Raw genomic sequence first — 15,260 nt, 5'->3', positions numbered from 1 at the left:
AGATCTTTCCTTCACTCCTCACATTCAGTCCTTGGCTAAAGCCTGCCGCTTCCACCTTAAAAACATCTCTAAAATTAGACACTTCCTTATACAAGACACAACTAAGATTTTAATCCACTCTCTCATTCTTTCCTGCCTTGATTACTGCAACTCTGTCCTCTCTGGTCTCCCCACCTGCCACCTAGCTCCTTTACAATCCATAATGAATGCCTCTGCTAGACTCATCTTCCTTACACATCGCTCTTCATCTGCTGCACCTCTCTGCCAATCCCTTCACTGGCTTCCTCTTGCCTCTAGGATCAAACACAAAACTCTCACTCTGACATACAAAGCCCTCAAATGCACTGCTCCCCCCTAAATCTCAGACCTTGTCTCCAGATACTCTCCCTCCTGTCCCCTTCGCTCTGCTCATGACCTCCTACTCTCCTCCTCTCTTGTCACCTCATCACACTCCCGTTTACAGGACTTCTCCAGACTGGCTCCCATCTTGTGGAACTCTCTGCCTCGCTCCACAAGACTCTCTTCTCTTTTTAAAAGCTTCAAGTGCTCCCTAAAGACTCTACTGTTCAGGGATGCATAGAACCTACACTAACCTTTCCTAATACCAGTTCCTCTCCTCCATTGCTATCCCCTGAACCCCCTTAGCATGTAAGCCTAAAAGTCCAGCTGTTTGTAGATCACCTTCTTAAGAGCTGACTATAACAGTGCAACTCTTGGCAGGGCCCTCTACCCATTTGATCCCTATAATTGTTTTGTTGTACTCCCCCTTTGTTTATAGCGCTGCGGAATCTGTTGGTGCTCTAAAAATAACCGATAATAATAAATAATAATAAAGAACAAGATGAAGCTGGTTCTTTACAAGAATACACTTGATAGCACTCAAGGTTTATAATTTTTACAACTTAATAAATTGAGACAGCAGAGATTATTGAACTTGTGAAACTAATTTAAAATATAACTTTTATTCAGTAACATATAAAATTAGGAAATAATTTAAAACCACACTTAGGTCACCTTCTGTAATCAATTATAAGTGTATATGTAACATTTGTATCAGATCTGATGTACAATTTGAAAATCTACAAGGGTTTTAGTGGTATCACTAAAGTATAGGATCTATGCAGGTCTACTGCAGTTTATGGGGACTAAGCAAATAGCAAGTTTATTGTCTACCTCACAAGGATATGATATTCATGTATAACATTAGTTGATAGACAATGTCGTAGTTTAAAATTAATACTGGGGAAACTTCCACATATGTTCAGTTCAATTCAATTAATAGTTCAGTTAGGATTGATTGATGAATTGGTAATATACTGTGTTCTCAGTATTTATATTACAATAATCCAGAACCTTAATACTTTTAGCAGAGTGTCTAATATCTATAATCTAATATACCAAGACTTGATATTTGTTAGTATTGTATATTATACTGTGGTGTAGGAGATTATAGAATAGTTGACAACAGTATTATGTATAGTGTGTGATTACACAGATAAATTATAGGAAGGAATTAACATCAAATTCCTTATGTGAACTTTAATACCGTTGTTGTTTATTCGATATAGTCAATCGTCACTTCAGATAAAATATCAACACATTATAAGAAGGAATACTGCGTTTGCTCCCAGTTTAAAAGTTAAATCATGCCTGTTAAATTCCTATGGCTGTGTACACTGTTATTTGAGTAAGCATTAGAAGGGAGATGTAGATAACTCTGTTTCTCACACAAAGCTATTGATTAAACCCTCGTATTTTACACCCTGTACTCAAGGGTGAGATTCCAGCTTTTGGTATTAAGGAGTAGTAATTTGTAAATATTACACGACCATTCTGTTAGATCTTATAGTGCTAAGTAAAGTATTTTATTTTATTTTCCAGTTTATTTTTAAATCAAGCCTGTTTGTATTCACCAGGTTGTATATAGTGTTCTCTAAGTAAACACCACAGAGAGAGAAAATAATAACTGTACCGCTCACAGAAGGCTGTTCTTTAAGCTGGATTAAAAATTATTAGCTTAGTTTTACACCCTAGTCCTGGGGTGAAAGTTCCAGCTTGTGTTGGAGAAGTAACTAGTTGTAAGTGTTAGAGCTGCATAAACTATATCATCTCATTAAAGATCCGCAGTGTATGCTGGTAAAATATCCTTGTATATAGTGTACAGAGTTCACTTACTAGTGATGTGCAGTATATAATTCTTAGATACCCTGCCATATATTATAGAATTTATAGTTAATTGCTTGAGAACCCACAGTATCAAAATCAGTGACACGAATTAGTATTCTTTTTAAAAAAGTCCTTATTTCATAGTGATGTTAGCAACCAAATCTGAACAATGTATCCGAAATTAGATTAATTGTTACATTAACAAAGGTATCTAAGTGCTCTCTAAAAACACAGGAGCTCCTAAGACTCCTCACCAAGACCCTATTCTTCCGGACATGTTTCCCCGTTACCGGCTTTTTCAAAGGACTAATCGCGCTGACAGGTCTTCGACTTTTTATGGCATGTTGGGACATGCCCACAAGTATGACGTCCATTTTGGGAGATAGATTATTGGATGTTGTCTTCCTTCGCGCCCATCTTTTCGACGTAAGAAGCCTAAAAGTTGCGGTATTAGTTCAGGCATACACGCCTCTCGTATTATACAACATGTAAATACACGGCAGAGGTCATCGTATTGGATTGTGTTTAGAATCGCCTGACAGCTTATGCATCCATTCTGCATCAGTCAGGACAGATTGTATCATTAATAAAAGATGAAAGTATGTTACATTAGACCCATTATGTTGATAATTAGTAGGTCTAGGGTGTTATTTAGTAATTGGATCCGAATAACTTATTGTTATATTTCGTGGTTTGTATACCTATATCTCTAAGTGACTGTTCCATGCTGTGGTTCTAACTCAAGAGGATTGTATGTGAATGTTTTTCTCAATCCGTCTGCATGACATATTTGGACTAAAAGAATCCATTATAGGCTCTATAGTTTTTTTTCTTCTTCTGTAACTTCCCCAGTGTGACAGTGACAATGATAATAACGAATTGGAATAAAAAAATAATAAAGCAAAAGTGATGGTGACTATACTATGAGGAAAACCAAGTTTAATAATTGCGATGTCCCATTAGTGTTCAGATATAGGGCTATATAGCTGGTTGCTGGTGTTAGCATATGTATATGCATTTAAATCTATGTCTTTGTATTTTCTTACTTTTAGGTCATATGTAGTATGTGAACTAATGTGAAATTATAAAAACTCATAATAAATTGCAGTTCATTCGGGAGTGGCAAATTTGAACAAAAATTTTATATAAGATTAAATATAATAATAATTGTGTCAGTGATAAACAAAATTAATAATAAGGGGGATATTAGGAAAAAGAGAAATAAGAGAGAACAAAAGTTAGAATTACACTTCATTTGTATAACTCTGTATAGCGAGCTGGGTTAAAATCAGTTCACAATCATAATCTTAGAGTATGATCTATTCTATTATGCTTCCTAAGATAGCTATATGGGTGGAGTACAAAGGCTCGAAATCCTGCTTTTAGTATCTATAAAGATTATATCCATTATTCTTACTTTCAATGGGTGTTATACAGTATATCTGAGTTATGTAGTTCTGTTAAAATATTTGTGACCCATAAATGAAATTTTAGGGGTTAATTTGAATTCAGATTCAGCGATCCTATAATAAAGTTAGACTGGGAGCTATCATGAGTGGGTGCCAGGTATTGTTATCCTTTAAAAGATAGGTGAGAAGTTGTTATGTGCATTAAGCCCAAATGGTTGGATTGTATTAAGTAGAAAGATCCATCTACTTTCGATTTGTAGGAGTCGTTTCTCAATATCGCCCCCCTTAATTCCCAGCTAAATTTTTTGAATGCCATAACACTTCAGTTCTGATTGTTTGGAGTTATGTTTGTTGAGAAAATGTTGAGCGACCAAAGTCAGTTGCTTACCTAAAGTTAGATCTTTTGAGGCATTTTTTATATTCCATAAATGTTCTTGTAGTCTGGTTCTGATCTTCCTGGTTGTCATGATAACATATATCTTTTCACATTTGCATGTCAGGGCATATACAACCCCTTCTGTATGACAGTTAATGTATTCATTCATTTTGTGTGTTCGATTGAAACGATCATTAACCTCCTGTTTTTTTATCATGAAGCTGCAAGTACTGCACGTTCCACATTTAAATGAGCCTTTTGTGAAAGCTCCAGTGGTTTTAGGGCCTTCAAAATGACTTGGACTAAGTAAGTCCTTAAGGTTCCATGTTCTTTAATAACCAGTTTGCACCTTTTCACCCAAAATGTGTGACAGAATTGGGTCGGTTTTCAAAATATACCAGTTATCTTGTAATATGTGAAGAATTTTTGTGCATTTAGGGTTATAAGTTGAAATGAATCTTATTTCATCTTGTTTGGGTTTAATCTTTTTCTGCAATAGCTCATTCCGTGCCGTAGTTCTGGCTCGATGTTCAGCTTTTTTTTATTGATCTTTTGCTATAGCCTCGTGTTTTCAGTCTTTCTGTAAGGTCCTTTGCCCTCTTTTTATAATCAGAGTCTAATGAGTAATTTATTCTCATACGGAGAAATTCTCCTGTCGGGAGTGATCTGATTGTATTAGGTGCATGTGCACTTGAGCTGTGTAATAGACTATTTGTTGCAGTTTTTTTACAGTATACATCTGTATACAGTATCCCTGCTGAGTTTTTTGTGATTCGAAGGTCCAGGAAGTTAATTGTTGTTAGATTTGCTTCATATGTTAGTTTGATGTTAAACTCATTAGAATTAAGGATTTGTAAGAATACATCAAGTTCTGATTTTGTACCTTCCCATAGGAAGAATACGTTGTCTATATAATGAATCCAGAGGGGGATCTTATCCAGAAATTGAGTATTTAAGTCAGAGAACACAAAGGTGGAAGCACAAGCCGTGCCCATTGCGGTGCCTCTTTTTTGTAGGTAAAAACCATTGTTAAAGGTGAAGAAATTACAATTCAGAGCCCATTTCAAGAAACCATTTTACTGCTTCAATGCCAAGATTGTGATTTATGCAGGTGTACAGTGATTCTACATCTGCCGTAACCTACACCACAGTATAATATACAATACTAACAAATATCAAGTCTTGGAATATTAGATTCTAGATATTAGACACTCTGCTAACAGTATTAAGGATCTGGATTATTGTAATATAAATACTGAGAACACAGTATATTACCAAATCATCAATCAATCCTAACTGAACTATTAATTGAATTGAATGGAACATATGTGGAAGTTTACCCAGTATTAATTCTAAACTACGACATTGTCTATCAACTAATGTTATACATGAATATCATGTCCTTGTGAGGTAGACAATAAACTTGCTATTTGCTTAGTCCCCACAAACTGCATTAGACCTGCATATATCCTATACTTCAGTGATACCACTAAAACCCTTGTAGATTTTTAAATCGTAAATCAGATCTGATACAAATGCTACATATACACTTATAATTGATTACAGAAGGTAACCTAAGTGTGGTTTTAAATTATTTCCTAATTTTATATGTTACTGAATAAAAGTTATATTTTAAATTAGTTTCACAAGTTCAATAATCTCATGCTGTCTCAATTTATTAAGTTGTAAAAATGATAAACCTTGAGTGCTATCAAGTGTATTCTTGTAAAGAACCTGCTTCTTCTTGTTCTTTAAAATCATATATGTATTGTGACATACTGAAGCAAAGCATGATCCCCTCCCTACGAAGAATGGGCCACAGGGAAGTATTCCAACATGATAACGACCCCAAACACACCTCCAAGACGACCACTGCCTTGCTAAAGAAGCTGAGGGCAAAGGTGATGGACTGGCCAAACATGTCTCCAGACCTAAACCCTATTAAGCATTTGTGGGGCATCCTCAAACAGAAAGTTGGGGAGCTCAAGGTCTCTAATATCCACCAGCTCGTGATGTTGTCATGGAGCAGTGGAAGAGGACTCCAGTGGCAACCTGTGAAGCTCTGGTGAACTCCATGCCCAAGAGAGTTAAGGCAGTGCTGGTAAATAATGGTGGCCACACAAAATATTGACACTTTGGGCCCAATTTGTACATTTCCACTTAAGGGTGTTGTACTCACTTTTGTTGCCAACGGTTTAATCATTAATGGCTGTGTGTTGAGTTATTTTGAGGGGACAACAAATTTACACTGTTATACAGGCTGTACACTCACTACTTTACATTGTAGCAAAGTGTAATTTCTTCAGTGTTGTCACATGAAAAGATATAATAAATATTTACAAAAATGTGAGGGTGTACTAATTTTTGTGGTATACTGTATATATGTGTATATATATATATATATATATATATATATATATATATACACACACACATATAAATATATATGTGTGTGTGTTTTAAGGTATTTTAGTGTGACATGATTAAGGGTTGATATCTGAATTGTCATTTGTCTTTTATTTGTCTTGGACCAAAAAAAGTTTTTTATACTTCATTAGTGGTGTGGCTGCCTTGATTGTAAATCCTCCTGACCCTACCTAGGTTTACTCTTCAACAAAGAATACCAAGAGAGCAAAGCAAGTTTGATAATGGAAGAAAATTGAAAAGTTTTCAAAATTCCAGACTCTGGAACATTAAACATTGATGTTGACTTTACCTTTAAATACAATCATTATAATGTTCACTTATGATTGTAGTCACATGCTTGGGGGATGAAATAATATTACATTACCCAAAATTATATGTAACAATGAATTGCAAACATGTCATGAATCAGGGGAGAGACTATAGAGGTTTCAGAGGTTTCAACTGAGACTGGGCCCATGCCTCAAGACAAAAAATATTGGTTGTGAATATTTTTTCTGTATTATTTTCCCAGAATTCTATTCTGTTTATTCTGCTGAGATTTATTTAATACAGAGAAAACAAATCCAATATATAATAGAGGTGGATATAGCCAAACATAAAAAAGATTTGGTACAGCAATAGATGCAGTTCCATTAGCATTTTTTGTATTCAACTTGCAATCACTAGTGACATCACTACAGGGGACCACTATGGTGCTGCCCGTATTTGTACAGGATGACTGTGCATATCCTATGGTGCTGACTAACTTATGGAAAAAGGGTGATTTAGTCAGAAGCAGCTAAAAATGCTTCTAGAGTATGTGGATGCTGCCTCAGTTTTTGCTGATTGCAAAAAAAATCAGAAAGAGCACTATTGAAATGTGTGGCCCTGTCACAGCCTTTGCCCTGTGTCCATGTGACATCTAGTTACACCCCATGAATTGATGGTAAAAAAAAAAAAAAAAAACTGCATTCAAACATAAGGAAGACACTACCTTTATTAAATATTAATTGGACATGCTTTAAAATCAATAAAAAAGCACGCTGCAAAGCAATGTTTTTGTGTACAAATTCAAACTAATTTGAATCCATGACTATGTATTTAAACCCTTCTAAGGTGTAAATCATATGACTTATGACCCAAGTAATGCACTCTGCATGCTCTTGTAACTTTCCAGTAAAGGATATGGCTGATCAGCTAATAAAGGGGACCATGCACAGTGGCTCTTCTATGTCCTGATCTGGAGACGAACAGGAGTGCATGGATTTAATCTAAGGGATTTTTTTTCAATCCATTTGTAGAGCCACAAGGATCTTGTATCAAATGTTGTAAAAATATATATTTCTCTGTTGTGCAGTATGAGGAGCTGCAAAACCTTGAGGTGCCTGGTTTACCACTTAATGTTCAATGGAGGAGGCCACGTTGTAGCAACAACAAATGTTTGTACTTTTACTAAATCTTGTAAACTTAAACATACATTTGCTAATGTACATATTTTTGCTAACATTCTCACAAATGTACAATATATGTGTATAAGCATTTACAAATCATATCTTGAATACCTTTAATGAGACCCTTTTCCTGCAAAGTTTTCAATGATGGTCGTCGAGAAATAAACTTCTTCAATCTAGTCTTCACACGACTTTTGTCACTGCCATCGGATGCACTGTAGTTTAATTTTAACACTGAAAACAAATAATACAACTTTAACGCAATGATGTCTATTGACTGAATAACAACTGTGCTATGTTACATCTTCTATTTTATATAATGGTATAGATATTTAATGTGCAAAATATATATTCCAACCCTATTTTACAAAGAAATAATATTTTTAGGGTAAGTACTCTTGCACCAAAATCAGTAAGTATCTCTTCAAATCCTATATTATTCTTATTTTTCTTTTATTATTATGTTTATAGAGCAACATTTAAACAGAAAACATTTTTTACTCATAAAAAAATATCCCTTAGTGTCCCTCAATTACAAGTGGCTAGTTATTGCTACAGAAAGCTCACTCCAAAAATTAACCAGGTCCCCCAATTTCCCCCCAAATTAAGTGTGTATATCCCTGTTAAAAATAAAAAAATATCAGCACCTTTCATTTTTTTAAAAATGACTGCCCGAAGCAGTTTATGGGCTTAAAGTGAGTGGGTGTGGGGTGTTAAAAAATAAACGACACTGAAAAGTGCCTTAACATTGTGGTCTGGGGGTAACTGTGTGTTCTCTATAAAAATATATGTATATGCTTATATAAATATATATTTATGTGTTAATATGTATATATACACATTTTAACACACATATATATATCTATATCTATATATATATATATATATATATATATTCATATACATATTATTTTTTAATTATACTTATTTTAATTATACTTAATTTATGAAGCGCCAACATATTCATATTCCATGGATACAATTCATTTAAATAAAACAAAATAAGACTTGTAAGAGACAGGACAAAATTTACAAACACATACAGAAGGAGTTGAGGGCCCTATTTCTGTGGGAATTTACAATCTAGAAGGGTAGGAGGTTGAGAAGAAAGATTAGGGCAAAGCCTGACAGCGCGAGGGAGAGTGTTCCAGAGGGTAGGAAGAAAGATTAGGGCAAAGCCTGACAGCGCGAGGGAGTGTGTTCCAGAGGGTAGGTGCTTAACAAGGGAGGGTTCTTACATACAGACCTCTATGTTAAGAGTACAGACAGGAATAATTTGTTAAAATATGGGAGTTGTCATCCAGAAAACATTTTTCAATCAATCCCTAAGAGTCAATTTACTCGAGTTAAAAGAATAGTAACAGATCAGGACCAATGTAAATATAGACTGCAGCAGATGGCCAATAAGTTTATAGATATAAATTATCCTCCTCTGCTTGTTTCTAAACAATTGAATATGATTTTGGAGGGAACAGATAAGATAAGTAAGCAACCAAAAACTAATCGTATGATTTTTGTTACACAATTTAATAGGTTGAGCAACAAAGTCACTGGTATTCTAAAGAAGAACTGGCATATAATAAGAGAGTGCCACCCAGAAATTATTGAATCCAGAGAAAACCCAATGGTGGCTTATAAAAAGAACAGGAGCATTAGAGATATGCTGGTGCATTCAGACATTGGTAGCCATAAACAAGAAAGCCAGAGAACTATTGGGCCTAAGAAACTAGGTTGCTACCCATGCCTGAATTGCAGCAACTGCAGTTCCATGATCAAGGGAGATAGTTTTTATCATCCCACCACTGGGAAGAGATTTAAAATTAATAAATATTTAACTTGTAGAGCTACATACTGTATCGACCTTATTAAATGCCCATGTGGCCAAATTTATATTGGCAAGACCTGTAGAGAGGTAAGGGAGAGGATAACTGAGCATAAATGGAGGAAGCCGGATTCCTCATTTTAGACCCAGGAAGAGGCTTTGCGATGGGTGGAGGAAGCTGGAGCTGCTGTCAAGAGTAAAAGGTAAATTTTTTTTCACAACAGGAGTGAAATGTAAATTTTGATGAATTAAAGTGCCCCTGTTTTTAATCGAATTTTTAAAAACCGGGCACTTTAGCATCAAAATTTACATTCACTTTAATTGTTTATTTATATTGTAGCAAACTATATACTGTACCTAACATTCATATATTTTATCACGGAAAGCAGTTTTTATATTCATGACATTCATTTCATAAGTTAATAATAATAATACTATAATATATATATATATATATATATATATATATATAGATAGATAGATAGATAGATAGATAGATAGATAGATAGATATTATAAAGAGTTACATTTTCCATTGAATTAAATTAAATAAATAGTTCATTTTACACAAATTAGTTTTGTGCAACAGTTCCTTTAGGACTGAAACTCTGGTATAAACTGAGGACTACCTGTAGTTACATACATTGTAAATAGGAAGGAAGAACATACATTGAACCAAACAGAGGATTAATAAACATCCATTAATTATTTATTTGAGGTATTAAATATGTGACTACATATAGAATCCAAAAATGTAACATTGTTTGAGCCCCTATGTTATCAAGAGAGTAAAACTTGCCAAACTCATTATTTAAAGTAAACAAAATATTACCAATTAAGGAAAGCAAAACAAACACATGCCCATGATAATAAATGAAAAGTTTGCTTCTCATTCTACTACTGAATTAACAGAACTGTACTTTTTTCCCACAACCATTGCTGACCCCAAACATACTTTCATAAACTTGTAATCACATAAAAGGACTCTGTTACTGGAAAATACATAAGCAAATTATCCATTAGATTACAAAAATAACTTTTCATTTTAGAAATGTTGTTGCTGTAGTACGGAAAATGTGCATCATTGATGGTTGTTTTATTTTACAGCTTTCTGTATTTTTCAATTAGTAGGAACAGTTACCTTCTGAGTAAATAACAATGTTTCTAATCTAATATAAAACATCCTAAATGGATCTTAATAACACCATTAAAACTAGAAGATATCCTTAACTGCATAACGTAACACTTTGTATCCTGTACTTTTACCTTTTTTTTTTTTTTTTTTTTTTAATAAGGGTCTTAATATTGCTACGGAACTGTTGGATTTGTGTCTGTATAAAGTATTGATTTAATACAACAATAATACAAAGAGTATGTTGAAACAAAGAAATAGAACGTACAAATTAAAAAGAAAAAAAAAACAACTTTCCAATTTATATCTGGTATCAAATTTACTCTGTCCTTTCGGCATCCTTTGTTGAAATGCAGCTTGTTTCTATGATTGCAAACCTATGTATGCTCAGAGGCATTCATATGTCTTAAACTCTAAAGGTATAACATTGTTATGAATATCATTGCCAACATATAGTGCTCAACACAAATGTACACTCCTGAGACTACCTAGGCATACTGTCCCAGAAAATGCTGCATTTCAACAAAGGATTCCAAGCAATGGTGTCAATTTGATTATTCAATATACTTATTAAAATTATATATATATATATATATATATATATAGTTAAGAAATCCAGGAAAACACTCGCCGTTACTATTACTTAATTCATTAAATGTTTACCACGTTAATAAATTAAGTAATAGTAACGGCGAGTGCTTTCCTGGATTTCTTAACCTTATGTATTAATTTGAATTGCACCCCGGCAGCTGGTTTTTGAATGTGAGTGCTGGATCTCTGCTTCTTTTATATATATATATATATATATATATATATATATATATATATATTTATAGCACACAAAAAAATGATGTTGATTTGAATGACCTAATTTAAATTGTGGTCAAATTATAGCCAAACATAGGTGTGCCTTTTTTCAAAATTCAAAATGGCAGCATTTTTGCAAATGTACTTTTAACAATGTTATACATTTGCAACAGCACTAGGAGGCAACAGTGTTTGCTGACATGTATTGCTCTAGAGTCCATTGTTTCTCAACCGCAGTCCTCAAGTACCCCCAACAGGCCAGGTTTTCATTATAGCTGAACCAGTGCACAGGGGAAATAATCAGCTGATAGGTGAGAACAAGTTAGTAACCATGGTGTTACTGATCAGCTGATCATTTCCCCTGTGCACTGGTTCAGTATACCACGGGTGAGAAACACTGCTCTAGACAAGTGCATGTTACTTACGTAGGTATGTTCTTCAACAAAGAATACCATGAGAATGAAATAACTTTGATAATAAATTTAAGAGGTAAACTAAAAACATTTTTTTAATATATGCTGTGTCTGAAACATGAAAGATACATTCTGGGTGTCATATCCCTTTAATGCCTTGGCTTACTCAATTTTTGAATTTGGGAGGCTGGCTGACAGAAAATCCTGCAGATTACAAATTAATTAGTTAAAGATCCATTATAGTTAAAAAATATGTTCTATTTCCTTAATAAATTAGAGCATGCAATTTTTCGGACTATGAAGGCCATTTAATATGCCCTAAAAATATGGATATGCAGAAAGTTTACTGGCCTTAAAGGGGTGTATTACTAAGAATGATTCTATTATGTATATGAAAGAACAGCACCTTAATGTAGAAAAAATATTTTCTTCTATGAAATAAGGTAAAAATAAAATTTGTTTAAACTTAGGTGAAACTAATAGGAAGTGCATGGTCTGTACAACTGAGTCCTAGCCCCAGGACTTACTGGCTGATAGAAGAAGAAAAAAAAATCTGTCCCTATGTAATCATGTCTCTATGTTCAGCAATGCCTAGTCTCCACCTTCCCTTCTCTTTGGTTTAGTTAATCTCTATTTAGTGCACCAGTCCCACCTCCCTTGTTTGCAATGCTGGCAATGTAACTCTGGGGAAACTGGAAAGGAAAACAATTAGAATGTTAATATAAAGAAAGAAATAGGGAAACTGAAACTTAATATGACTGACAGCTCTGAGTCAGTGCCAAAGAGAAGAAAGAAAAGTAATCACACTTAATGTATTACAAGCTTCTTAACCAGAGGTAACACACCTTCTAATTAAAGGCTTTTTTTAAAAGCATTGATTACACTGTCTGTTTAAACTAAGGAATCACTCAGATGTGAAACAAACTTATATAAAAAATGAATTAAAGTCTGTAAAATGAAGCAAGAATTCATATCAGAAGATCAAATTATACTATGTTAAAATGAACATTATGTGGACTTATCAACTGTGCTTATACAATTTCTCTTGGGAAACTGCAGACCTTACTATGACTTTTATTTCACTCTCAATTTAAAAAACATTTGTATATAATCCCAAGGGTTTACCTATAATTAATTCCTGCCAGGGTACATTTGAGTACTTTTAACATGTGTTGAAAGCATTGGTTTTTGAAGAACTATCCATTAACGACTTTCTGAACTGTAACAATGAATATTGACAGAGCTTGTCAGACTAAAGTACTATTGATTGTTTCAGATCATGTGTATAGCAAAACCAATTTCTTTCAAGTGCTTCTTCCTAACTGAAATACATTATAACAGCCTTCCTATCAGTTCATCACAACACCCAAAGTCATAGAACATAATGCATTAAAAAAGCATCATCATGAATAAATAAGTCAAGAAAAGGAAAACTAAAATACCCTGAGCAGTTAATCAATGCTTTATATTACTAAATAAGTTAACATTCGTTTTCCTTAAGTTTTATACACTTTCAGTAAAACTGATAAAATGTAACTTTCAGATTTATTTGCACGTTATCTGAAACATGACATCAATATATTCATTTTCTGTTTAAACATATGTATTTTAATGTGTGATGTTTATTTTTTTAAATTAAAAACAAAATAAATGGAACATAACACTGCAAAAACAAAATTCTCTAATGTGTTAGAGCATGTTTGTATTTAACCATCACTTGCTAATGCTTATGTGGTTAACCAATGTCATATGTTGCTAATCTTGAGCTAAACACAGTGATTGGTGGATATGCACATATGCTGCCCCTGATTGGCTCAATAGGCATGCTCATCTCCAGACTGCTAGTGTATTACCAGTCCAGAGATCACTTTAATTATTTATTTAACCAATCTTAGGGGGTTAATTACATAGTTGTAAACAAACTATAGAGAACTTGTATATTGAAGTTTTATGTCCCTTTACATTATGTCTGTCTAAAGCGAAAACAAAAATTGAACTACATATTTTGGGACTCCACAAATCTAAAGAAACAACAAGCTTAAAACCAATAACTTTATTTTAGGCTTAAAACAGAAAGTTAAAATGCTAAAACAGACAAGGAGTTGTTTGTGTCTTATTTGTTTCGGCTGTATAAGCCTTAAAGGGATAGTAAAGTCCAAATTAAACTTTCATTATTTAGAAAGGGCATGTAATTTTAAACAACTTTCTAATTTACTTTTATCATCAAATTTGCTTTATTATCTTGTTATTCTTAGTTTAAAGCTAAACCTAGGTAGGCTTATATGCTAATTTCTAAGCTCTTGAAGGCCACCTCTTATCTGAATGCATTTGGCAGCTTTTTACAGCTAGTGGGCGAAAGTTCATATGTTTCATATAAATAACATTGTGATCATGTGCGTAGAGTTATTTAAAGGGACAGTCTACTTGAAAATTTTTATTGTTTAAAAATTTGTTTTGTATAACCAACACAGTTATACTACTATAAGTATTACCTCTGTGATTACCTTGTATCTAAGCCTCTACAGACTACCCCTTTTATCTCAGTGCTTTTGACAGGCATGCAGTTTAGCCAGTGCAGACATTCATACAGAAACACATCTATTTATACACAACCTTTCTCAGTCCGGCCCTTTGTCATATACCACATTCCTTTAATTTTTGAGGCAACATTTTTTTTTATTAATAAGCCTTTGTTTCAATGCATTAAAATGTATGAAGTCAAAGGAGCCGAATTATTAAGCTCTGAATGGAGTTTGATGCCCCCTGTTTCCGCTGCACCATAACTTGTCCGTCTGCTGTGAGGGTGCGGACAGAAATCAACCCAATCGAATATGATCGTGTTGATTAACACCCATTGCTAGCGGCCGATTGGCCACAAATCTGCAGGGGGCGGTATTGCACAAGCATTTCTGGCGAACTGCTTGTGCAATGATAAATGCCGACAGCGTATGCTGTCGGCATTTATCGATGTGCAGCTGACATGATACGCTATCGTATCATGTCCGCTAGCACTTTGATAAATATGCCCCATAATGAAAAACCTTCATGATTCAGATAAAGCATGGGAATTTAAACAACTTTCTAATTTACTTCTATTATAATATCTGCTTTGTTCTTTTGGTATCATTTGTTAAAGAAGTAAACACACTTATAGAAGCTTAGGATTGTGCATGTGTTTTCAGCGTTCTGTGGCAGCAGTGTTTGCATATATGTATAATTGCTATAAAAATATTACTGACACTGCTGCCAGATAGTTAAAGACACAAGCACGCTCCTGAG

The 15,260-nt window shown here is 34.0% G+C and overlaps 1 protein-coding gene across 1 annotated transcript in view; it reads right to left on the bottom strand.

Annotated features, from left to right (window-relative positions):
- The window catches only part of ARHGAP15 (Rho GTPase activating protein 15), a 1,708,250-nt gene that overhangs the window by 644,647 nt on the left and 1,048,343 nt on the right, over positions 1–15,260 (bottom strand). The window contains exon 10 of the mRNA XM_053712626.1: positions 7,920–8,042. Coding sequence (XP_053568601.1) covers positions 7,920–8,042 — 123 coding nt within the window. The remainder of the gene's footprint in view (positions 1–7,919; positions 8,043–15,260) is intronic.

The sequence above is a fragment of the Bombina bombina genome, chromosome 1 (assembly GCF_027579735.1).
Source record: "Bombina bombina isolate aBomBom1 chromosome 1, aBomBom1.pri, whole genome shotgun sequence".
In the NCBI taxonomy this organism is placed as follows: Eukaryota; Metazoa; Chordata; class Amphibia; order Anura; family Bombinatoridae; genus Bombina; species Bombina bombina.
The sequence above is the reverse complement of the archived record's forward strand: the minus strand, read 5'-3'. Positions and strand labels throughout refer to the sequence as shown.